The 26,497-nt window shown below is 30.2% G+C and overlaps 11 protein-coding genes across 11 annotated transcripts; 8 read left to right on the top strand and 3 right to left on the bottom strand.

Moving 5' to 3' along the window:
* Nucleotides 1-625: 625 nt before the first annotated feature.
* GO595_003625 (vacuolar fusion protein MON1-like B) lies at nt 626-2,206 on the top strand (the record flags this gene model as incomplete). Its single annotated transcript, XM_067916666.1, has 1 exon — nt 626-2,206. The coding sequence occupies one exon, from the start codon at nt 626-628 to the stop codon at nt 2,204-2,206; it is 1,581 nt and encodes a 526-aa protein (XP_067776205.1).
* Nucleotides 2,207-5,189: 2,983 nt separating this feature from the next.
* Nucleotides 5,190-6,992, top strand: GO595_003624 (serine/threonine-protein phosphatase 6 regulatory ankyrin repeat subunit B-like; the record flags this gene model as incomplete). Its single annotated transcript, XM_067916665.1, has 1 exon — nt 5,190-6,992. One exon carries the CDS (start codon nt 5,190-5,192, stop codon nt 6,990-6,992), a length of 1,803 nt encoding a protein of 600 aa, XP_067776204.1.
* Nucleotides 6,993-8,406: 1,414 nt separating this feature from the next.
* GO595_003623 (flavodoxin family protein) lies at nt 8,407-9,054 on the top strand (the record flags this gene model as incomplete). The annotated part of the gene is made up of 1 exon (XM_067916664.1): nt 8,407-9,054. The coding sequence occupies one exon, from the start codon at nt 8,407-8,409 to the stop codon at nt 9,052-9,054; it is 648 nt and encodes a 215-aa protein (XP_067776203.1).
* Nucleotides 9,055-10,286: 1,232 nt separating this feature from the next.
* On the bottom strand, nt 10,287-11,309 carry GO595_003622 (ATP-NAD kinase family protein; the record flags this gene model as incomplete). The annotated part of the gene is made up of 1 exon (XM_067916663.1): nt 10,287-11,309. The coding sequence occupies one exon, from the start codon at nt 11,307-11,309 to the stop codon at nt 10,287-10,289; it is 1,023 nt and encodes a 340-aa protein (XP_067776202.1).
* Nucleotides 11,310-11,622: 313 nt separating this feature from the next.
* On the top strand, nt 11,623-12,930 carry GO595_003621 (ATP-dependent RNA helicase DBP5; the record flags this gene model as incomplete). The annotated part of the gene is made up of 1 exon (XM_067916662.1): nt 11,623-12,930. The coding sequence occupies one exon, from the start codon at nt 11,623-11,625 to the stop codon at nt 12,928-12,930; it is 1,308 nt and encodes a 435-aa protein (XP_067776201.1).
* A 5,341-nt stretch (nt 12,931-18,271) lies between these two features.
* Nucleotides 18,272-18,679, top strand: GO595_003620 (ribosomal protein L32; the record flags this gene model as incomplete). Its single annotated transcript, XM_067916661.1, has 1 exon — nt 18,272-18,679. One exon carries the CDS (start codon nt 18,272-18,274, stop codon nt 18,677-18,679), a length of 408 nt encoding a protein of 135 aa, XP_067776200.1.
* Nucleotides 18,680-18,882: 203 nt separating this feature from the next.
* On the top strand, nt 18,883-19,680 carry GO595_003619 (uncharacterized protein; the record flags this gene model as incomplete). Its single annotated transcript, XM_067916660.1, has 1 exon — nt 18,883-19,680. One exon carries the CDS (start codon nt 18,883-18,885, stop codon nt 19,678-19,680), a length of 798 nt encoding a protein of 265 aa, XP_067776199.1.
* A 607-nt stretch (nt 19,681-20,287) lies between these two features.
* Nucleotides 20,288-20,887, top strand: GO595_003618 (small GTP-binding protein; the record flags this gene model as incomplete). The annotated part of the gene is made up of 1 exon (XM_067916659.1): nt 20,288-20,887. The coding sequence occupies one exon, from the start codon at nt 20,288-20,290 to the stop codon at nt 20,885-20,887; it is 600 nt and encodes a 199-aa protein (XP_067776198.1).
* A 472-nt stretch (nt 20,888-21,359) lies between these two features.
* Nucleotides 21,360-21,785, top strand: GO595_003617 (AP-4 complex subunit sigma; the record flags this gene model as incomplete). Its single annotated transcript, XM_067916658.1, has 1 exon — nt 21,360-21,785. One exon carries the CDS (start codon nt 21,360-21,362, stop codon nt 21,783-21,785), a length of 426 nt encoding a protein of 141 aa, XP_067776197.1.
* A 2,575-nt stretch (nt 21,786-24,360) lies between these two features.
* On the bottom strand, nt 24,361-25,110 carry GO595_003616 (adhesin-like protein; the record flags this gene model as incomplete). The annotated part of the gene is made up of 1 exon (XM_067916657.1): nt 24,361-25,110. The coding sequence occupies one exon, from the start codon at nt 25,108-25,110 to the stop codon at nt 24,361-24,363; it is 750 nt and encodes a 249-aa protein (XP_067776196.1).
* A 533-nt stretch (nt 25,111-25,643) lies between these two features.
* Nucleotides 25,644-26,147, bottom strand: GO595_003615 (uncharacterized protein; the record flags this gene model as incomplete). Its single annotated transcript, XM_067916655.1, has 1 exon — nt 25,644-26,147. One exon carries the CDS (start codon nt 26,145-26,147, stop codon nt 25,644-25,646), a length of 504 nt encoding a protein of 167 aa, XP_067776195.1.
* Between the last annotated feature and the right edge of the window lie 350 nt (nt 26,148-26,497).

Here is a 26,497-nt window from a genome sequence, read left to right as displayed (position 1 = left end):
ATAATTAAAGAATATTACGAAAGCATGTAAAAAATTATATGATAAAATTCAAGTTGTAATTTATTTCCCACAAATAAATCTGTTAATGAGGATAAAGCTGTATTAAATCCTTTTATTAATAATATTTACTCTAAAAAGGATGCAACTTAAAAGGCAATATCCATTATAAAAGAAAAGTATATGTTAAATACTTGCCAAATTTTAAGGCCTAATGATAGCATAATTTATTTAATTTTTGGTGAGATATTTTATTTATTAATACTACTCCTTTCCTCAAACCAGATTTGGTGGACAGCCGTTTATTTCCCAATCTTTAATAAATATCGTACATTTAAAACGGAAAACATTGTACTTAAAGAACATTGATATGATTCCACACGTATATCAATTTAAAAATGAAAGACAAAAAGAACAAGATGTACATTTATTCTCAAAAGTACAAAGAATAATCATGCTCTAAAATTAGCTTTTTTTTTTCTTTTTTATTGCCAAGGCTACAAAGTTTTATTGCTACTGGTAATAAGCGAAAGATTAACAACTTCCGACAAGGCAACTTCTGAAATAATTTTGAAAAATTTTTTTCAGTTGAAAACCGTTTACATACAACAAACTGACAGAAATCGACATGAGCGAGGAACAACCCGAACACACTGAAGCAGTAGATGAAGAATCTTCTTCATCGTCCTCATCATCCTCATCCTCATCATCTTCAGAAAATAAAGAAGAAAATCAAACACCGCAATCTCAGACAAGCGAAAAATCAGAGTCATCACCAGAGGAAGAAGAGCCTAAACCACAAGAGCAACCACAAGAAACTCATGAAAATACAACTCAACCACCTCAACCAGAAATTGAAAATTTACAACATCAAAATGATGCACCAAACCCATCAGAACAAGAAAGTTCATCCCCTGAACACCACAAGTTATATTGGATTTCCAGGGATAGAAGAGATGACTCCTCAGCAGCAGCAGCCATGCAACCAGATTCCGAAGAATGGACTGGTCAAGAACTTCATCTTTTCATAGTTACTGATGCTGGTAAACCAGTTTATTCACGGTATGGTGCTGTACAAAAGCTTAGTCCAATCTTATGTACATGCGTTGCAATTTTAGGTCATATGGAATCATTGAATGAAGAGCTAAATCATTTTCGAGCAGGAAGTCACACCTTTGTCTTTCTTCCAAAGAAACCATTTGTTTTTATTGCAGTTTCCAAGTCATCACTTCCCGTATCGTACCTATTCAAACAGCTCAACTTTTTGCATTCTTTATTTTTGTCACTTTTCTCAGAAAATTTGATAAATCAACTTTCAATGAGACCCTCATGTGACTTTCGACAAATTGCAGAAGGGACAAGGCCAGCGTGGGATGGAGTTGTTAATAACATGTGTGAAGATCCTGCTTTTATCTTTGCTCCATCTATTCCTGTATTTTATTGTAATAAGGAACTTCGACAATTCTTTGTGACTCATTTCCAACATCTTCCATCGTGTAAGCTTGCAATGTTAATGTATAGGAATCGAACGATTGCAGTTAGCACATATAATTGTGATCCTTTATCACTTCGATTAATTGTTGATTTATTATGGGTTCCTGCATTTCAAAGCGGTGAATCATGGACGCCATTCTTCATGAGAGATTCTACTGATGGTATGCACCATTTATACATTTACAAGGACAAAGACAGCGATTTTTCGGTTGTCATGTTGTCAGCCGATAGCGATGGCTTAGTGAAGTTCCACAGCGTAACGGTCGACTTTTATAAACGGTTCAACGCTCAATTCAAGCAGGCCGAACTCAACAATGATTTGATGGAGTCAGCGCCATCAGTGTTTTATTGTTGGGCGCTACACTCATTACAACTCGGGCAAATATTTATAACCGATCCTAGAGAAGATGTATTTGGTAATAATGATAAGAAGGTCGTAATGAAGAATATGCAAGCATTATCGAGACAATTGGCTAAGGCTTGCGATATGGTAGAAACGAATGCTGTAGATGGCGAATATATGTTCAGAGGTGAAAATGAAATTATCGTCGTACACAAAACTAGAGATTTGGAACTGTACGCAGTTGCTAAGTCCGAAGATTTGCCCGATGAACAAGTTTCGGCGAAGTTGGAGGAACTTAAGAAGTTTAAGGATCAACACTACAACGAGTTACTAATTCCAGAATCAAAGTTCCACGTCGATCGATTCAACTGAGAACAGTTGTTTTTTCAATAAACAAAGGAAAGTTTAAACGTTTTGAATAATGACAAGAAAAACATTTTACTGCACATCAAATTTGGCGCTTCTGCATACTGATGTGAAAATGGATTATACGATTAATGATATTGTATAAATTACTTAAGGAATATTATAATGATACCAATTTTTCCCAATTCTACTGGGATAATGAAAACGAATGACATATGAGACTGATAGCTAATAGTCACACCAAAATTAGTATGTATAATTCAATAATGGCACAAAAAAATTAGCAAATTTAATCATTCTGTTATTATTAATTTTGTATTTGGCAACTCAAAATATTTTTGAGGCCGGCCCAGGGCAAAAAAAAAAAATATCCCAAATTAGCAACATTAAATATAAAATGGTTTTCATTTCATGAATGAATATAATAATATTAAGTGATTAAATTTAAAATATATTACACTTTATAATTCATGAAATGAGATATCATATGTATTAACCAAAATAAATTTCCATAAAGTAAAAGATTTACTAAAAAACAAATTAATGTATATTTGGATCGATTCTTATTGTAAATGATCACACTAATGTGAATGATGTTTAATTTAAAAACATATGCAATAATTTGTTAACATATATATTTATTCATATTTGTTCAATAGGTAATGGTTGAAGTTCTCTCCCGAATTGTCCCACGATTTGTTGAATACCTTCATAATCACTTAAAATTGCCTTTTGAACGTTAACAATTTTTTCTTTTCTTCTGTTAAAACTTGCCAAGTTTGTCTGATAATCAGTTATTAAAGACGACACCTTTAATTTATCCATTTTCAACCCAATCTTAGATATTTCATCCAAATTTCTTTTTTCTGTTTTTATTCTTTCTTCAATCATATCGATTTTATTATTAAATTGTTTTATTAATTCGTTTATATAATCCATAAACTTCACTAAAAACTTTGCATGATCTAAATTCGCTTGAAGTAATCTTTGTGATGTTGTTTCTTCTAGTTCTGATAATGTTTGATTTCCTTTTTCCATTAATGAACGCGTTTTTTGTAATGATTCTTGATGTAATGCAAATTCATTTTCTTTTTGTAATTCATCTTTTCTAAATATTTTTAGATTTTCATATTCGTTTTTAGTTCTTTCAATACAATTTTCAAGTTCATTTTTCCTCTTTGTTAATTCTTCAATTCGTTTTTGCAAATTTTTAATTTCTTCTGTGACATTATCATGTTCATTTTCAAAATTAATTAAATTTGTTTTTAGAATTTCAAGTTTTTCTTCCGATTTTACATTGTTGGTTCTTTTATTAAGAAGTGCTGTGGAAACTTCTCTTTGTGTTTGTGCAAGTGTTTCATCCATATTTCCTACATTTTGTTGATTGGAATTTAATTGATCATTGTAATCTTTAATTTGTGAAATAACAAATTTATATTCATCTGAAACTTGTTTATAATCATTAATCGATTTTTGTATTTCATTAAAATCATTTGTTTCAGCTTTTTTAACATTGTTTGCATCATCATTTGCTTTTTGATGCTGAAGAATGATTGTTTCTTCATATGAAATAACAGGAGAAATAGTCGAGGATAACATATCTTTGGCAACATTAACAACTTGTTTGTCATCAGATAAATCTCCGCGAGTTTTAACAGAATTTTGACTTAAAAGAGCACAAATTGGTGGATCATTATCACATAGATCTATTGGCTTTTGTCCAAATAATATAAAGAAATAGCTTCATTTCGAAGTTCTGGATTAGCTCCGGCATCAATTAGAAGACGAACAATATTTAGCCTATGTTTAGCAGCAGCGAGATGAAGTGGTCTCATGTTAGAATCAAATTAATACCATCTTTGGCTGCCTGATTACAATCAGATCCAACAAATAAAAGGTAATTAATAACTTCAGCTTGACCCTGTGCTGATGCCCAATGTAATGCAGTATACAGTTAAAGTAAAATAAACACCAAACATTATAGTTAAACATAAAGAATTATAAATAAACTCGAAATAATTTTTGGAATCATCAGTAGAATTAAATGAAATACCTTCATTAATGTATTTCTTAAGGATTTCTATTTTACCCTCTTTTGCAGCTTGAATAAATTTTATTCTGATAGCAGGAGATGCAATGTTAGACATGAAAGATAACGTACAGATGACGAACGTTAAAAATATGGAGTACGTTAAGTTCAAAAATGGAAAAAGAAAAGCAAAGAATTGTCCGAATCAAAGAACCATATAATGAGGAAATAATTGACAGACATATTCAAGCAGCATACGATACTATACAAAATATTCAACAAGAAACATCCAGAAAAGAAAATTTACTAAATCCAATAGAAATCGTCGCTATATTACTTCCAATCCTTCTTTTAACACACATGTATTTAAAGTAGACATTGTTAATCTAATAATAAACCTTATGTTTTTGAATTGTTTTATATTTGTTTTGCCAAATTAAAAAATTAAATATCAATATTAAAACTTTTGGTTCAAGCTTCGGTGAATTTGCATTACGCAATAGTATTTCTATTACATTTCTTGTTATGTATTATCATCAATGATTAATCATTCAAACATATAGTATGTTTACCAAAAGGAAAACAAATACAGCAGCACAGTAAATTAATGAAATGTTTAATGTAAATATTTATATACTGAAAAATAGATTATTATCTTCATAAATTCATTTATCAATAATATTTATAATTTTATTTCTTATGACGAAATTACACATGAGCTTATATTTATGTATATTCATTTTTATTATCTAATCTTGAAATTTGATAAAATATCAATTGTTTTAATTTACTCAATCTGCATTACTTCAAGACATTAATTTTGAAGATATATGGTGCTCTAGAATTCATTATTAAGGGGAAAAAACTTACTTTTTGCATTTGTTCATTTTTGTAACGATTTCTAACAATTTCACCTGACAATTCATTATCAAAAAGCAAAAAACCGTCACAAATCGCTGAATGGAGGTTGATCTCGAAGAACTCTATGTTGCACTCCAATCAGATGACACAGTTCTGCTTTCCAAACTTATAAATTCGGGCCTTCAACTTGACGTTAAAGTTCCTGATCCAAACCATCGCTTGCCTCCTTTTTTACAATATGAACCATCTCTCCTTTCAATGACTGCTTACTATGCATCCATCAACTGCTTCAGGATGATTGCTGATAAGGACCAAGGACTTTATGCAGCTGATAACAACGATACTCCAATCACATATTTCGCAATATTAGGTGGAAATTGTGATATCATCGAAATATTATCCAAGCTTGGTCAAGACTTCAGGCCAGCCATTACTTTTGCAGCTGACAACATGAAGAGCTCAGTTTTCAGATTTATATGCGAGCTTTATGAATTTAATCTCAATCTTAACATTGCTGATAGTCTTGGAAATACTTCAATGCATTATGCAGCCAAGAACGGAGATCTTGAACTTGTCAAATATCTCCATGAAAATTCTGCAGACCATAATCTTGCAAACAAAGAAGCAATGACACCACTTGCCGTTGCTGCCAAGTATGGCAAAGCTGATGTCATTAGGTATCTCATTAGTCTCAAAGGAATTGATGTAAATTGCAAAGACAATCTTGGCATGACACCTCTTTCATGGTGTACTGAGGGTGGCTTTAGCGATTGCGTTTCCTTCCTCCTTGAGAGTGATGATGTTAAAGTCAATGAACAAAATGATCAAGGATACGCACCAATTCATCTTGCTATCATCAAAGGACACACTCCCATTGTTAGAGCCATTGCAACAGCAAAGAATTCAGATGTTATGATGCTTACAAATGATGGACGCTCACTTCTTCATTGTGCAATGGAGAATGGCAATGAAGAAACAGTTCGATTCCTATTATCCCTCAATAAGCTTGACGTTAACCTTAAAGCCAGTAATGGAATGGCACCATTACACTACGGCGCATTATCTAATTCAGTGGGAGCCGTTAGGCTTATGATGGACCACCCCAAAATCAATTCAAATCAAACGTGCGACAACGGTAACACGCCACTTCACGTTGCCGCTGAAAACGGTTGTTTGGAGATCGTTAAAGTCCTTGCCCAAGCTAAGGGTGCCCCGATCAATCTTGGCAACAACAAAAAACTCACGCCTTTACATCTTGCTGCTGATCGAGGACATGTAGAAACTGTACGATACCTTATCAGTGTAAATGGAATTGATGTTAATGCTAAAGGTGAGTTTGATAAGGCACCATTACATTATGCTTGTGGAAGAGGACATACTGATGTTGTAAGAACATTACTTTCAGCTAAAGGAATTAACATTAATGCACGTAACATATGGGGAAAGACGCCATTACATTATGCTGTGTTATATGAACATATTGAAACAATCAGAGTATTGACTACAAACAAGGACATAGATGTTAACATGGCTAATAACTATGGAGCAGCACCAATTCATTATGCCTCAAGAATTGGTAGCTATGAAGGATTATTCTTATTACTTGAAAATCCAAATACCGATTACAACTTGAAAGGAGAGCATGATAGAACACCAATATACAGTGGTATTCAACATAACCATGAAAGAATTGTAGATTTGCTATGTGAAAATGAAAATGTTGATTTGTCAGTAAAGGCAGACAACGGAATGGATGCATACGAAGAAGCTGTTTTCATGAATCACCCGCACATTAAGGCAAGAGTATTTGAGTATGGAGGAAGAGAAGTTCCTGTTGTTGCAGAGGGAGCACCACCACCACCGCCTCCACCACCTCCTCCACCACAGGCTCCCGTTGATTAAATGGCTCTTAAACATAATTTTTTTTCAAATATTTGATACTAAAATTTTTATATTTTGTAGTTCATTTTTTATTCTGGGAATTACCGATAGAAAATTTGATAACTTTACTGTGTCATTTTTTTGTTATAAAGTAATTCTGTCACTAACTTAATCATCAGATGATTATGTCAAAAATAAATTTTTTAAATAAACATTATTTTTAAAAAGCTTACATCATTAGGTAATTCTACATTTTGTTTATGCAAAAACTTGATATGTATTAATCTTTCAGATTCTCTTACGAATATTGAAAATTGAACATTCATCATTCATGTGACATCGATTTGAAACCATTCATTTATGAATTGTTCATCATTAACAAATGTTTCAATTCCGAATTCAACTCAATCCATTAAAGACGCATTATATAAATATTGTTCTAACTTAATTAATGTCTCAATTGGATCTTCAGTTACGTCAATAGGAAACGAAGCGTTAAATTTGGTTTATTTTTGAAAACAATTTGGAATGAATCATTTTATGGATGTTCATTATTAATAGAGATTTCTCTTACACCTGAAATATCTTTAATTGGATATGCTACATTTAAATATTGCAATATTTATATATATTTAGAACTAATAATAATCTGATAACAATTGGAAACGAAGCATTTTATTGATGCAAATCATTGTATTTCTTTGCAATGCCAAATAAAGTAAAATAAATTGTAAATTATTCATTTAAAGATTGCACAGCACTCACTTACATTGGTATTTCAGATTCATTAACATCAATTGGTGTTTCTTCTCATTAAAACTGTCATTCAGTCATAAGAATTTTAATTGGAAGTTCAATCGCGTAAATTGGAAGTAATGCATTTGCAAATCGTAATAAAATTTCGTGCATATATTACAATGGGGGAAGTAGAGCCTTCTTTCATTGCCAAATCTGCTTTTGATGATGTTAAGGCAACTTCCGTTATGGTGCTACAGTCATATAAAGGAACAAAGTGAATTGGATATATCGCATAGAATCAATCGACGAATGTTATATATCACCAAATTTATATCAATTTTTTCGAATGTAGAAGTCATGTATTATGTTCTTAAAAAAAGCAAATAAGGAAAAATAAAAGTAATCTAAAATAAAAAACAACAGTTCTCTTATTACAACAAATCGAACTGAAAATATTAATAATGATTAAGTATTAAAATTTTGAAGGATGATGACAATCGGATTTCCCTTAACATAAGTAAAAGTATTAATAGTTCCAAAAAATTTTAGTAATAAAATTAATTCGAGTTGAAAAAACTGTTTTTTTAATAAAGTCACTTCACACCCGATAAATATTGAGTAGTCAATTCAAAAATTATTGTATTGAAATATTTCAATGAGTATTCAAACTGTTTGGTTCAACAACTCATTTTTCTCCATGTTGAAAGTTATAGGCATCAACGGAAGCCCAAGAAAGGGATGGAACACACACATGGTTGTAGAAAAAGCCCTTGAAGGCGCTCGTGATGCAGGTGCCATCACAAAGCTTTATCATATTTCTGATTTCAAGATTCAACCATGCATAAGTTGTTTATCCTGTAAAAAGACTCCAGAATCTTCAGGAAAATGCGCTATCAAGGATGATCTTACACCACTCCTCCAAGAAATCAAAACAGCCGATGCTCTTGTTATTGGATCTCCAATTTATTGGAGCCAAATTTCATCTTATCTTCATACTGCTTTGGAAAGAATGTGGTTCTCCAACTATAGGTACACATCAGAACCATCTTCTCTTCCAAAGCCAATTAAAACACTTATGATCTATACAATGAATGTCGGCCCTGAAATGGCAAAAGACTTTCATTATCCAACACTTATGGATGAAATCAAGCGAATCAATGAATACGTACTTCGTGGAAAATCCGATAGATTTTGCGTATACAATACCCAGCAAGTCAAAGATTACTCAAAATATGCAATTACTGTGTTCGATATACCAGAAAAATTAAGAAGGAGAAAGGAGGTATTTCCAAAGGAACTTGAGAAAGCTTATCAGCTTGGTCGTGAGTTGGCAACCAAAGATTAAATTTTCTTCTTTTTTTAATAAAAGTTGAAATATTTCTTAAGAAATCATGCAACGGTTTTTTATTCAATATTTATATCAACGATCAAAAATAATACAATATTTCATTTGCAATGAACAAAAGCAAAAGTTTGAACTGTATAAGGAATGTTCCAAAATGAAAAGCATTTCATGGCACACTGTTAGCAGTCTCCCGAATGCTATAAAATGGGTGGTAAATGTTACAAAGTGAACTTCATTCAACAAATCGTATCGCCATGCAAAATGATTTAGAATTAAATACTATTCTTAGTTTACAAAGGTAAAATCAAAAATTTAAATTATTATATACAATTACTGTCTTTGCTTGAATTTTGTCATGTCTTGATGCAATAATAAGAAATGTCCAATATATTTCAAATTAACTCCAAATATTACCTTGAAATAATAAATTATTAAAATAAATTTTAAGTTAAATAAACAAATATCTTTGGCATTAATTTCTCTAGGCTTTTCTTTCAAAATAAATTTTATTAGTTCGAGATTATTTGATTTTAATGTGAAAAATGATTCCGCTAAAAAATATTTCATTAGAAATATATTTCCAATTTTAGCAGCTTCATTTATAATATCATCATTAATTTTCATTCCTTCTTTAAGTAAAGATGTAAAAATTTCATAATTATGATAATAAACACATTCCTTTCCTAATTTTTCCAAATTAACAATTTCCCTTATTTTGCTTTCATACATAAATTTAAAGATATCATTTCGATGAAATTGAATTACAGTTGCATATGCACCTTCATATGATGAATGATTTTGTTCACACAAATGAATGATTTCTTCATTTCCACCTGCAATTGCATATTTGCCTGTGTTATTAACATTCGCACCATTCATAAGTAAATATTTAAAACATTTAACTGCTGAAAAAAATGCTGCATAATCAATTAATGAAACATTTTTTGTATTAACAAATGAACATCTTTCATAAAGTTATGGTTCAATAAATTGATTATAATTAAATTTTGTTGCAAAAGAATTCAAATGACCAACTCTGAATTCAAAAATTGAAATAAATATAATTTTGACACATGTCAAACACCAGTCAATTCTTTATCGTTTTTAGAAAAGTTGCGTCATTTTTTTTAATCAATTTTTAATTCTTCACCAAAACCATTAAGATACACAAAGTTACTTAAAAAAAAAAATGTACACAAAAACAACATTTAATTTCCGATAATATAATTAAGCTATACGTCATCAACCATTAAATTCCTCATTGGCTGATTCCATCTCAATACTTTTGATATCGAGTTTAACCAGTCTATCATTGCTATTTGCTGGCACACCGTCGGCAGTGGGTGTGGACTTGTTTTGATTATAATTTTATCACCTTTTTCAATTTTCGTTTTAAATGAATCAAACACTGCATTGTACTCATTTATTCTTGCTTGTGGTGACACTGCCAGTGTTAATTCAACAGAGTCAGGTAAGACAAGTGGATGTGCATTCAGTGAATGTGCACATATCGGCGTCCACAAAAGTGACGACACCGATGGGTGCAACATGGGGCCCCCCGCACTCAAATTGTAAGCGGTTGAACCCGTTGATGTAGCAACAATTAAACCGTCGCCGTAGATGGTGGTGAAGAATTTGCCGTCAATGAAACAATCAATGGCACATATGGAATCAGTAAATGACGACTTGAGTGTGATGTCATTGAGAATTTGATGTTCTTCAATCGTACCATTTGATCTGACAATAGTGCCAATCGCTCGTGTTCGTGTAGTAACAGCAAAAAACCCAAGAATGAGATCATCAATACATTGTTGATAATCATCGGCTAAAAATGGTGTAAGAAAACCAAGAGATCCCATAGCAAAAGGCATAATTGGTGGACAATCATTTGGAAATAAAGTGGAAATATGGAGTAGAGTACCATCACCACCAAACGCTAAAACAAAATCGACATGCTGGCTATTGGTTTCATTATCAAAAGGATGAAGATAAGAAAAATTTTGTAGTTCTTTATAAGCATAGCGTTCAACAAACACAGCAAACTTACGCTGATGAAATAAAAATTCTGCTGATTTGATTAAATAATGACGTGACTCTGGATCATGAATTTTTTCGATAATTAAAGCAGTTCGAGGCTGATGAACCCACTCAAGGTGCATTGACCAATCGGTCCCGTTTACTTTAATTGGGAATACCTTGAATGGCGCAGGAGCTAAGCACGATTTTTCTTCATAACCAAAGTCATCATCAAACATTTTAATCAAACAGACTTTGTCAAACCATTTCTTCAACATTAAAAGTTTTTTTTGCATATCATCAATAAAAATTTTCCCATGGAAAGGTAATAAAGTGCGAGCTTGTTTGTGATGATGTTTCTTGAAAAATTTTATGTATGCATTTCATCGAACATGAAAAAGTTGATTTAAGTAAATTTAAATTAAATCTTGAAAACATTGTATTTAATCCAATAGTAACGAAAAAATCTTTTATTATAAATGAATAAACTTGAAGTTTGTAAAAATAATTAAGCTTGCATTGTTCAAACAAAGCCAGTCAATTCCAAAGAGCATGACTGAAATAGCTTCAAAGGAAGACTTGCTTTTCAAGCCAAACAAAGAACTAGATGAAATTCAGCAAGAAGGAGAAGACAACATTTATGCTTCTGCAAAAGAGTTTGATGAACTTGATATCATCAAAGATAAGGAAAACTTAATTGAAGCTCTTTATGCCAACCACTTTGATAAGCCATCTCAGATTCAAGGAAAAGCTCTTCCAATGATTCTTACACCGCCATATAAGTCACTCATAGCACAAAGCCAAAATGGAACTGGTAAAACTCTTACATTTGTTCTTGCTATGCTTGCACGTATTGACGCAGAAGTAAAACAACTTCAATGCATCTGCGTAGTCCATAGTCGTATATTAGCCAAAATGATATACGATGATTATTTTGCCAAATTTGTCCCATATTATCCAGTTACCATTCAGCTCTTGTTTAAGAATCCACCTTATACATATGATCCTGAAACACAAGGTCCTGCTCAAATTCTTATAGCCACTCCTCAATATCTTGACAACCATATTGATGAATTCCAACTTAACTCCGTCCGTGTCTTTGTTATTGATGAAGCTGATCAATCTCTTGAAATACCCACTTTCCATCAATTTTTTGATATGATATTATCCAAACTTACCAAAGATCGTTATCAACTTCTTTTATTCTCCGCATCCATTACTGACCAAGTTTATCAATTTATGAATACTTATATGTCCACCTCAAATCGTATCATTCTTGAAAAGAACAAATTATTTGTACCAACCAATGATCATTTCAACATCAACATTCGATATGATGCACGTGTATATGCTCTCATCCAAATTTTTGATTATTTACAAGCATCACATTCATTTGTATTTGTCCAGAAGAAAGACAAGTGTACCGAAATACAAAATGCCCTTAAAGAAAGAGGCTATAGCTCCGAAATTCTCACCGGAAACTTACGCCCTGCCCAGCGTGATCTTGTTCTCCAACGTTTCAAAGATAACAAGTTCAACGTCTTGATCACAACCGATATCGCATCAAGAGGCATCGACATTCCAGCGTGCAGACTCGTGCTAAACTTTGACATGCCATCAAAGATGAAAAAAGAATCCGCCGATGCAGCAAAGAAAGTTTTCGAGCCAGACCCAATAAGTTACTTGCATCGACAAGGAAGAACTGGAAGGTTTGGAAAGTTTGGAAAGGTTATTAACTTCCTGACATGCGAACTTGATAGAAACTTGGTTAGAATGTTGTCTAACTATCCGTATAATTTAAAGTTTAAGGAAATTCCAGTGGAACAATTATCAATGTTTCAGAATTTGGAAGAAATTTAAATAAAATATGAAATTATTTAAATTATTTTGGAAAAAACGATAATAACTTTAAAAAGGATTTCAATAAGAAATAATCGTTTTCACTTGAAAAATTTATCGTTATATAACATTCGTCGTTTTATGTTAAAAGAAAAGGCCGGGATCAGTCCCGACCGCATTATATACCTACCAATATTGGTATATTAAGAAAATATAAAAAATAAATCGTCATATTGTTATTTTTTTAACGTATTTCATTTTTATGGAAGTCGAAAAAAGTGCAGTAATATTTTTTATGAAACGAAAAGGCTTTAAACTTGTTAGCCAAATTAAACAAGAGTTATGATGTTCATCACCAAGATGCACTAAATATTAATACCATAAAATATTGTCTGCATCAATTTAAATTAGGCTTCCATTATTATTATTTTAATAATGATTCCATATGAATTGACATCCGAGATGAATAAAGAAAGTTTGAAAAGCAATCAGGCTTCTTGATATATTAAATGTTAACAATAGAAATATTTCTCATTAAATCAAAACTGGGGATGAATCATGGTTTTTCTTATCAGATGATCACAAGCATATGTAATCACTATCAAAAGAAAATTTATCTGGAATTATATATGAATAATTGACACGATAGAATATATGGTAACTATCTTATGGAATAATGATCAATTCTTTATAGTTGATCTAATGAAAGATGGTAATAAATTTAACTCTAAGTATTTTATTAATAGTATAATTAAACCTATGAAACAAATTGTATACTCACACAGATAAATAAAAAATGAAAACCCGTATGTTTTACATTCCGATAATGCATTTCCCCATACTTCAAATGTTTCGACTAAAATTTTGGTTGATAATAATTCTAAAAGAGCTCCACAGCCATCATATTCATCAGATCTTGCTCCTTCAGCTATCTTTTTATTTGGTTTTTTAAAGAATCAACTAGAAGGAAAAAATTTGATGATTTTCAACAATTGCACGATAAGATAACTGAAATTTTGAGTGAAATTTCAAAAAATACTTTAGCCAAAGTTTTTGACGAATGGATTGAAAGATGTTAATGGGTCATAAAGAAAAAGGTAACTAATATCATAAGTAGAGCTAAAAAAAATAATTAAAATCTTTTATTACGAGTTTATAATATTTAGGATACAACATTATCGTCCCCCCTCTAGTATTTTGAAACATAAAATTATTGAAATAAATATCAAATAAAACAAATAAATACTTTTAGCATTAATATCAATTCCTTCTTGTTCAAGAAGTAATTTAACTACTTCTGTATTACCATTATCAGATGCCATCATAAGTGCTGTTCTAAATAATTAAAATGATTTCCAAATATTGTTTTGAAATAAGAAATTATTAAAATAAATATCAAATAAAACAAATAAATACTTTTAGCATTAATATCAATTCCTTCTTGTTCAAGAAGTAATTTAACTATTTCTATATGACCATTTAAAGATGCCATCATAAGTGCTGTCCAAAATAATATAAATGATTTCCAAATATTAATTTGAAATATTCCAAAATTATCAAGATAAATATGAAATAAAACAAATAAATACTTTTAGCATTAATATCAATTCCTTCTTGTTCAAGAAGTAATTTAACTACTTCTGTATGACCATTATCAGATGCTTTCATAAGTGCTGTTTCAAATAATTTAAATAATTTCCAAATATTATTTTGAAATCCAAAATTATTTAAATAAATATAAAATAAAACAAATAAATACCTTTAGCATTAATATCAATTCCTTCTTGTTCAAGAAGTAATTTAACTATTTCTGTATGACCATTGTAAGATGCTAATATAAGTGCTGTCCATAATATTTTAAATAATTTCCAAATATTATTTTGAAATATAATAATATAAAAATAAATTTTGAATATAACATTGAAATATTTTTAGCATTAATATCAATTCCCTCTTGTTCAAGAAGTAATTTAACTATTTCTATATGACCTCGAGCAGATGCAATTATAAGTGCTGTATAAAATAATTTAAATAATTTCCAAATATTATTTTGAAATATCAAATCATTAAAATAAATATTAAATAAAACAAATAAATATCTTTGGCATTAATATCAATTCCTTTTTGTTTTAAAACGTATTCAACAAGTTCAATATTTCCTGACTCAGATGAGAATACCAATATATCATGTGGAATTGAATGATCTTTAAGAAAATACTCAACTAAAAAAACATTTCCAATATTTGCTGCTTCATTAATAATATCATCATTTATTTTCATTCCCTCTTTGAGTAAAAATGAAAATATTTCATTATTATAATATAAAATGCAAAGCTTTCCTAATTCTTCTAAATTATTAATTTCTTTTAATTTGTTATCATAAAAATATTTAAAGATATCATTTCGATGAAACTTAATTGCTGCTTCATATGCATCTTTAAATGATGAATGATTTTGTTCACATAAATGAATGATTTCTTCATTTCCACCTGCAACCGCATATTTACCCGTGTTTTCTACATTTCCGTCATTCATAAATAAATATTTAAAACATTTAACTGATCCAAAGAATGCTGAATAATCAATTAATGTAACATTTTTATGATTAATAAATGAACATCTTTCATAAAGTGATGGTTCAATTGTTTGATTAAAATCGAATTCATTTTGTGATGATATTTCTTGAAGTTTTTCTATTTCATCATTTCGAATTATTTTTGCTATTTCATTTGGATTATGACCTTCTCGAATTAATTGTTTGTGAAGCTCCCAATCATTCTTTGAAAGTCCTTCATAATTTATAAAACTATATTTCCTTAAATAATAATTTTTTACACCAGGTGTAAGGAAATTCTCATAATTCATTCAATTTCGATGTAAACTATTCAATCACATTACAACCCACTTCTGCGGGCTTTTTCGATGAAATGCGATCACAACCGCTCGAGCCTTCTGCGCTTGCATGAAAAAATTTGTTGTAGAGTTGTATACTCGTTTTGTCTCATATGAAACAAATGGATTAATGAACCCTTCAACTTTTTGTGTGGAAGATATTGTTGTATTCTATTTGACACCTTTGTAGAAGTGTTTCATGCGTATTACGATTGTTTGATTATATAATACATTTTATATAAATTAGATATATAAACCTATTTACGTATCGAAAATATATATATTTTGATAAATACCATAATTAAAACACAGATCGAATTTAGCCACCCGATGAATTTTGTAATTTCCAAATATTATTTTGAAATATCAAATCATTAAAATAAATTTTACATAAAATAAATAAATATCTTTAGCATTAATGTTAATTCCTTCTTTTTCAAGAAATAATTTAACTATTTCTGTATGACCTTCTGAAGATGCTTCAATATGTGCTCTATCAAATAATTTAAATAATTTTCAAATATTATTTTGAAATCCAAAATTGTTAAAATAAATATCAAATAAAATAAATAAATATCTACAGCATTAACATTAATTCCTTCTTTTTCAAGAAGTAATTTAACTATATCTATATGACCATTTTCAGATGTATTCATAAGTGCTGTAACATATAATTTAAATAATTTCCAAATATTATTTTAAAATAAAGAATTATAAAAATTAAATCTCAATAAAACAAACAAATATTATATATATTGAAATTAATTCCTTTTTGATCCAAAAGTAATTTAACAATTTCAGTATGTCCATTAGAGAATGAAATCATAAGTGAAGAATTAAATAATCCAAATAATTTGAAAATATTTTTTTTTAATTATATATTCAACTAGTTCGATATTGCCAGATTTCGCAGAATAAGATAAAATATCATTTGGAATTTGGCTATTTGGAGAAAATATTCAACAAGATATAAATTCCATTTTCTGCGGCTGCATCAATATTTTCATTTGTAATTTCTAATCCGTTTTCAATCAAGAATAATAAATTTCATAATTATTATAAAAAATACATATTTTCCCTAAATAATGTAATTTTTTAAATTTAAGAATTTTATTTTCATAAAGATATTTAAAGATATCATTTCGATGATCTGCTGGGGCTGTTTAATCTTCAAATGATGAATGTTTTTGTTCACATAAATGTATTATTTCATTATTTCCACATGCAACTGCATATTTACCTGTATTCTCAATGTTTGCACCCTCCATTAACAAATATTTAAAACATTTAACTGCAGAAAAAAATGCTGCATAATCAATTAATGTAACTTTGTCATCATTAACCAGTGAATGTCTTTCATAAATTGATGTTTCAATTATTTGATTAAAATTAAAACCATTTTGTGATGATATTTCTTGAAGTTTTTCTATTTCATCATTTCGAATTATTTTCGCAATTTCATTTGGATTATTTCCTTCTTCAATTAATTTCTTATGAAGTTCCCAATCATTCTTGGAAAGTTCTTTAAAGTTATTATCAAAGTATTTAGAAAATTTATCCTTTCGTTCTAAATTACTTAAACATGTTCTTGGGATCTCTGGACCATAATCATGAATTCGTATGCATTCATTTTTATAATGTGCAAAATATCTCATGTCGATATTTGCTAATATACTTAAATCAACTAAATTTTGTTCAATCATTTTTCCAAGAAGATAATATGCTTCCTGTGATTTAATTTTTGATATTTGTGTTGCAAAAATTTTTATAATTTTTGGACATTTTTCGTCTCTTTCTTCTTCTTTATCTTGAATTAAATTTAAAAAATTGAAATATATACCAAACTCTTTGTTTTGTGAGTAAAATGATAAATAGATTAAATTACTTATAACAGCATTATATGTGTATGGTAAATTTTATCAATAAATTGAATATTTGCTGAGCTGATAAATAAAGATTTTCCTTATTTAAGTCAAAAACGATTTAAATTTATTATGACGAATTTATTATAAATTATTGTATTATAAATTTGTTAGAATAACTTTATAAAGGTGAAGATTTTCCAAGATATTTTTGTTTCAAATTATTTTACGGTTGCCATTCTGCCGTGATACCTCTTAACCAATAAATTTTTTTTTCGATTATTGAGTGAAAATCGAAGGGCCCATAATATTTAACAGTTGTGTTTTATGTAAAAATGTTGGTAATATTAAATCGATTTAGAACAAATGTAAATCTATAGGAAAGCTCAGGTTTTATGTCACAAAATGAAAAGTAAAAGAATACTTAAATTTATAGCAATTTAAGAATTGATGAATATTAATATTAACGAGTAACTTCAAAAATATATGTAATTTATAAAATTTTTAGTTTTACACGTAAAATCATTAAACTTGAAGAACTTCAAAGTTATGTCACTTTTTAGGACGATAAGGAAAGTGACTAACGGTTTTGGTCTTCCTTTGCAGAAATGTCAACAACAGTTGTTGCTGCCGAACATAAACCAATCATCAAGAAAAAGAAGACAAGGTTCAACCGTATTCAATCTGATCTTTTCGTTCGTGTTAAGTCAAGCTGGCGTCTTACCCGTGGTATCGATTCAAGATTCCGTAAGAACCAACGCGGAACACCAGCACATCCAAAGTGCGGATATGGAAGCGATAAAGAAACAAAGTACATGCTTCCAAATGGCTTCAGACCTGTTATCGTTCACAATGTCAAGGAACTTGAACCATTATTCACCAATAACACAAAATATTGTGCAGTTATCCATCATGCTGTTGGCGGAAAGCTTCGTCGTCAGATCGAAAAGGCCGCACAAGAAAAGAATATTTTCGTATACAATGCAGGTTGCAGAATGAAGAAGGAAGAACAATAAACAACTAATTATTTTAATTTTAGCTTCTAAAATTTCAAGATTTTCAACTTATTTGATGAAAGGGAAAAAACTCATTCTGTCACTTTCCAAAAAGTGCGCAACGATAAACGGCTAAGTGAAGTTGCTGTTTTTAATGTACGTTTAGATTTAAATAACCGTCGAAAATTGACAATGTTTGCTTGCTAGTCAAACATAAGGCGCCAATGGACGACGAATACGAAGACAATGATTCCAAACAGAATAATATGGAAACAGGACGTGTCGCCCGTTACTTTATATACAAAAACAGAGAAAAACAAGCAGTTCGAAAAATTCAGATTCGACCAATTTTAGATGAATTCCGAGAAAAATCACGTCGCAAACGAATTGACCCAATTGAATCAACAAATGATCTACTTAACAAAACTATGGGGCTCAACCTTGTTCAAGGTTTAGCTCCTGATGAAAAGCCAAGTCAATCATCAAAATTTTTCCTTGTTCGTCGTCAGAAGTATCCCGATAATGTTCCAATTCCATTCACTCCCCATCAAAAGAAGGAATATGGTTTACTTGTTTTCTGTTTTTTTGTCGTCCAATACAAAGGCAATCAATTAGATTTAGAACAACTTGGACAAGTGCTACAGAATTCAAACGTCCCTCTCGATTCACCAGATTTTGGGAAGTGGCCGGAGATCATGCATAAGTGGGCATCACAAGATTATTTCAAATTGAAAAAGATTGATGATGAGAACGCTTCGAATACAAATCGTAGTGTCACTCTCGGCCCGAGGTTTTATGCTGAGTTTGGTGTAAACACGCTGCATTCCATGGCAAATGAACTTGTAACAGGTGAAATTGAAGAAGAAAATGAAGAAGAAGCCAAAAGTGAGGGAAGCAGTTCCGAAACAGAAGAAGAGGAGAAGGGGCCGCCGAAGAGAATGGCAACACGAGGTCAACAGAGACGAATGAGGAGGAATGTGAGCGAAGATGATGAGCTTGAATCAGATTCAATAGAAGAATAAAATGTTTTTAAATCACTTGTTGATGTTTATTGTTTGGTTTTTGAAAAATGTTTTCTCACTGCGCCTTCTTAAATCAGAACAAAATAAAAAGTACAAAAACGATCAAATTTGATTCAATAATATCTCAAAAAGTTTCGTTTACACTTTTCGATGTCAATTTTGGACTTGTTCCATATGTTTTTTGATTGTATGAATACGAATTTTGATATGGATAAAATCTTCAACATGAAAGCATATGTGGAGTCATTACCTCATGATTGGTTAAACTAAAGTTAGCCAACATCTATTATAAATAGCTTGATGAAAAGTTGTTTTATTTTTAACTTTGATAACGCATATTGAATTAACATCTTACAAAACATTTTTACCCAAATGTTTTAGTATAAACAAAAATTAAATAATTTGTAAATTGGAATACAATAAACTATTTTACATATGCCGATTATTTTCACACAAAAGGAGTTAATACAAATATTACAATGTATATAAACCATGATATCAAAGAAGATCTGAAAACTTGAATTAAGCATAGAAAAAGTTTATTTTTTACCTCAATTGTTGTCGGTTTCAAACTGGTTAAATTGACGGTTTTAAATTCGCACCAGAAATGTCTTTTGAAGTCGATGATAAGGCTTCTCTAAAAGTAATTTTAGTTGGTTCCGCTGGCGTTGGTAAAACATCTCTTATTAGTGTATTTTTAGATAGCCCGTTTGAAAACCAAGAATTATCAACAGTTGCGCCAGCTTCATGTACTGCAACAGTTACCTTGGATGACGGGGCAAAGGTAAACCTCCAAATTTGGGATACTGCAGGTCAAGAAAGATTTCAATCTATATCACAAATGTTTTATCGTGATTCACACGTTGCTTTCGTTTGTTATGATCTTGAGAGGGAGGATACAATTGAAGAATGGATATCAAGAGTGCGTAAGTTTGTTCCAGATTGTAAAATTTTTTTGGTTACAACAAAGTCAGATTTACTTACACAAGAACAACAAACCGAATGCGTTGAAAGAGGAAATGAATACTTACAACGATTTGGTGCAAACCTTCATCTCATGACATCTGCAAGTTCCGGTTTTGGCGTCAAAGAAATTTTCCAAGAAGCTGCAAAATTATACAATGACATCAATCCAACAGTGATTGAACAAAAAACAGTTAAAATAAGCAAGGAAACCACAAAGCAGGAAGGCAAGAAATGTTGCTAAAGAATTAATAAATAGTCGTTCTTCATGTTCATTTTTTTTTAATTTTATTTAATAAACAAGCATCCCCTAAGTACGACAGCACTTAAAGTTGTTTTTGCGAATTTAATGATGAAGCAAAACGAAGACAATGATAATTTTTTCATGAAATTTTATATGAAAGAATTTTTTTAATAATTATCTGGTTAAAAATAATACGCAACCTGCAATTATCATAACGTGGTGTAGCTTTCCCTATAAAGGTTGGTTATTTATTCTCGAGAAAAGTTATGTATGAATTGATCAAAAAGTTGAAAATTATAGCTTATACATAATAATATTTTGTGGACACAATTATCAAACTAACATGCTTAAATGTCTGAAAAAATAATTTCGAACACATAATATTCAAGAATATTGACATAAACATGAAGAAAACGGTTATTTCCACCTAATTTTTTTGACATGTGATCGTTTACGGTTTTTATATTTGGTGATGATTAAATTCTTCTTGATTGTGAATCGTTTTGGCCAAACAAGACTTGCACAGTACTACGGAGAAAGGCCTCCAACTGAAGAACGTCAAAAACTTGAAAATGAAATCATTCGTCAATGCGTTTCAAGGAATGAAGAGACATGTTTTTGTTTTCACCATGATGATATCAAAATAGTATATAAGCGCTACCTTGCAATTTATTGCATTGCTGGCGTTGAAGAAGATGCAAACGAACTTGAAATCATTTCATTTTTCGATTTCTTCTTCCAAACACTTCGTGAGTATTTTGGAGATATTACCGAATTCCATATACTCTATCATCTTGCCGAAACATATACTACATTAAATGAAATTGTGATGGATGGAGAAATTGTTGAAACATCACGAGCCAAAATTATTAGTTACCTTAGTTCTATTTTCGTTTAAAATGGAAACGGATTACGTAAAATTTCCGTCTTAAGTCATTTTCAAGATTTTAACTTTTTTCTAGATTAAAAATTTCATTTCTCTAACTAACTAATTGATGTATATTTTATTTATAAATAATCATCATAAAACTGTTTTTGTGTTTCATATATTAAATTATTTTTGAAATTAATATTTGAAAATGATAAAAATTTATCTAATAAATCTGGTTCATCAAATTACTTAATAAAATAATATCTAGAAAACAAGTTAAAGATTTAACGCCATATGAAAAAGATATTCATTTTAATAATTTGGAATATGTTTTAATAATTTTATATATGTTTTAATAATTTGGAATATGCTTTAATAATATTTGACAGCAATTCAAATTGCACGACAAGAAGGTTATACAGAAATAATAAATGTACTTCGTGAAAAAAGTACGAACAAAAATTCTAAATGTCATCTTCAATAAAATCAAATCATCAATTTCAACAAGAAATAGAAATGAAGCGTATATTACTAACAATCAAAATCAACACAAAGATCAAATGTTCACAGAAAACATTAGAAAGTAAATGATTAAATACATTTAAAAAAAAAAAATAGTTTTATATAAAACATATTTTTTATTCACTTTCGCTCACTTCTCGAGATTGAAACGGTTTCAACAAATCCATCAGTGCTCTATTTTTGAGCAAAGCTGCAATCTGATAAGGTGTTCTAAATTAATTAGAAAAACTCCTTCTGCATTTGGTCTATTAACTTCAATTCTATTTAACGAAACCAAGAACCTTACAAACTCAAATGATGAATATAGGATAGCGTAAAAAATGATATTTTGATGAATTACCAAAAAACTCCGAAACATATTTATAGACGGCATTATTTACAGCGTTAACATCAACATACGGATGATCACAAAGGTACTCAACAACATTTTGTTGATTAAAAACCATTGCTGCTAACAAAGGAGTTGTAAAAGAAAGCACAAAACGCCAAATTTATAAATTATTAAAAAACATCTCTTGCGTTAACATCAACACCATGAATCGCACAAAAATGTTTTACAATATCTAAGTTCCCTTCCATTGCTGCGACGTGAAGTGGAGTTTCGAAACAGCAAAAAATACGCCAAAAAATAGAAACAAATATAAGAAATCAAAACAAATTTATATTTCTTTTATCAATTTCTATATTTTCTGTCGATGTAAGAAGTGAAACAATTTGCGTAAATCCGCCTTTTGAAGCCATATGGAGAGCAGTATAACCATTATTATCTGTTTCATTAATATGTATTCTATTTTGAAACGTAAAATAAAAAACAATTTCGAAGTATCCAAGAGAAGCAGAAAGATGTAATGGAGTCATTCCATTTATATCTTTTTGATTGATTTTTATGTTTGGCGTCGAACATAATGCTTGAATATATAATAAATTTCGAGAGTGTACTGAACAATGAAGTGCTGTCATTCCTTCATCATTAAGTTTGTTTATATCGGTCTTTAAGAAGTTTAAAAACGCTGTTGTGTTATTTGAGTTAATACTACATGTAAGAAAATTAATATCTGTTTGGATATGACTAAAGTCAATAATTTGCTTTAAAAATAAATTTCGATGAAATTGAATCGCAGTTATAAAAGTAGAAGCATTAACACTTTGTAATGATTCTTTACATATATTAATAATATCATTATTTCCTCCAGCAATCGCAAAATTTAAAGTTGAATTCGTAATTTCAAAATTTTGACTGCGTAAAAAGTTAAAGCAATTAATAGCCGAAAAATATGCAGAATAATCAATTAATGTTACAACGTGATTAATATATCCACAACGCTCAAAAAAAGAAGGCTCAACAAAGGTAATATTTGCTTGATAAAGAATACTTTTAAGTGTTTCAACGTCATCATTTCGAAGAGAAATCGCAATATCTGAATCATTTATTCCAAGTTCTCGACGAGAAAAATGTGTTTCAGGATTATATATGCATACGTTAGATTTAGTAATGAGATACATATGTTGGGAGAAGAACAATGGATCGTTTTCTTCAATCTCAGGTGCAAAATATAAAAATAAATCTGAATCATTATCAAGATTTTGAATTATGTATTCAATGGTTATTACACCTCTTTTATATAATTGATATAAAAAAAATTTAAATGAAGGAAAATGAAGAATCATTTTTAAGAAAGTTTCAATATCAATATGTCTTTGGTGAAATTGAAGAAAAATATCAGCAATGTACTCAATAATATTTGGCCTAATTTGTACTGCAACATGAAGTAATTTAAAAATACTGTAAATTTTGGCATTATCGATTATCATATTTGAAGCAAGAATTGATGAAATAACTGATTTAATTGTCATTTCATTTAATTGAAGAATGTCTGTTTCTAGATGAGCTAATGCCTTTAATTGCTCTTGATATAAAGAAAGAGAGGAAGAACTTCCTGCTCTTGCTCTTCTGGACATGAAATTATAAACGTTCTTCGTTAAACGGCCTCCTTTCGAAAACGGTCGTTTGCATTTCATTTTATTCCAAATAAATTAAACTGCTATTAAAAATAAAAGAAAAGAAAACACATTTTATTAATTATGGAAGGTCATATGTTTTAGACACAAAAGTTGTTCCTGTTGGCTGTTTGTTTTCATTTGTAGATTCTGCCACATAAACTTTTGATGAATTAATTTGTTTGACTTTAACATATATAATATAAGCAACAACAATTATGAGTATACATCCACCAATTCCGCATCCGCAACCAACAATAATTTTTGTATTTCGCGTCCATCCACCATCATCATCAGGTCCATATGTAAAAGGGACAGGTGACATTGAAGGTGAAGGTGTGAAAGTTGCTGAAGGTGTAACAAATGATAAAGGAACAACGTTTAAAGCCGATACAAAGGTGTTATTGAATTTTTGAATTAAACTGCCGGAAATTTCTGTTTTGAATTCGCCTGAAAAAATGCACTTTTCGATAAAGCAGTTTCCGCCTGTTGAGTACATTGAGTACCCTTCGCTAGCGATATTGTTAGCAAAGCTGCACGAGTCAACTTTAAGCTTACCATCTCTATTATATATGGAGCCACCATAAGATTTCGCAGAACAATTTTGAAAGAGACAATATGCAATTATAGATGTGGTATTGGAAAGATGTAATGCACCTCCACTTGAAGAAGATACATTGCAGAATATACATGAGCCGATATAAAGATTTGCACAATCTGATATAATTGAACCAGATGTTAATCCAGTAAAATTGGTGTTAGTAATAATGGCATCTGACACATGCGTTAGATGTATAGGCGCATGGTTTTCTGTATGGTTGAATGAGTTCATCTGAATGGTAACTTTTTTTGAATCCGAAATGTCAAGAATTGACGTAGTAGCTGAATTAAAACTACAATTCTTAATGGTAATTGATTCTGAATTTTTGAATGTTAATATGTTTTTTAGATTTTTAAAATTTGTTTCATCAATTGTAATTTTTGAAAATGATGATAGCTCAAAAGATGAACTTTCTGAAAATTGGCACTTTGAAAATAGCAACGGAGAATAATGAACTATTCGTGTTTTAGAAGGAAATGTGATTTTTGAAAATGTTAAAATGCTTGAAATACTAAGAGGAAGTAAAAGCAAGGAAAAATGTGGCTTTTCGTTTAATGGCTTGAATCCATTTCCCTGTAATGTTATATTATTTACGAAAAGCCAAGACAAGCTTTCCATCTATGAATACGTTTTTTTAAATACGTTTAAACATATTTAGGGCACCCCATTATTCTTTAAATTTTCTACGCAAGAACGCAACTAAGTTTAAAATTAATGCTTTTCCTTCCTAAAAGTTTTATATAAAACATGATAAAGATACATTTTTATTCTGATTCTCCAAACATTCCAAGCGTGAATGGTGCATCGAGCCAATTTGGGAAGTTTTCCCAAAGAACACAAACGCCACTTTCATCTACTGTCATGAAAGACAATTCTTCGCCGCAACATCCTACTTTAATTGGTTCTTTGTGGTATTGGAATAATTCCATCTGTTCAATTTCTGGTTTTTTATCAGCTTTTGAGAAACTTGGATGCCTGCACACAACCAGTCTTCCATTTTTTGTCATTACTATGAAAACTCTTGGTTCTCTCATAAAGATAATTTTATCAATTTCATGATTGTTAATAAGAGTAGTACCAATAATTATCGGAGTAGGCTGCAGAGAGTACGTACATATTTCGTTCTTGCTATAAAAGAGAACAGTTCCATTGCAGAGGCAATGTAGTCCACAAAAAGTGCCGTTTTTGATGGTAGTTGGATCGCTCACTGTTTTATCATCTCTCACTTCGAGAAAGCAAACATCGCCTTTACCATTTAAGAAAAACATGGTTTTGGAATCGCATTGTGTTAGATTGCGTATGTTTGGAATTGGATGAAAAACAGGTTTAGTGTTGGGACTTAAGTCACCAAGGAATAAAAACTCTTTTGTAGATATGATAAGTACTGATGAGCTTTCGCATTTAAATATTATTGAATCAATTATTTCTTGATCCTGGACTTTCCATAAATCTGTGGAAGATCCATTAGAAGAACAAAGAAGAACATTCCCATTTCTGTTTGCTAAAACAAACGAATTAGAATCAACTTTGTGACATTTGATTGGTTCATCAATTTCAAAAGTTTGTTTTTCAAAACTAGTTTCTTTGAAAGTTAGTAAGATAACCCCTTTTGCTGTTG

This window comes from Histomonas meleagridis (assembly GCF_020186115.1).
Source record: "Histomonas meleagridis strain 2922-C6/04-10x chromosome Unknown contig_221, whole genome shotgun sequence".
In the NCBI taxonomy this organism is placed as follows: Eukaryota; Parabasalia; order Tritrichomonadida; family Dientamoebidae; genus Histomonas; species Histomonas meleagridis.
This window is presented reverse-complemented; position numbering and strand designations above follow the sequence as displayed.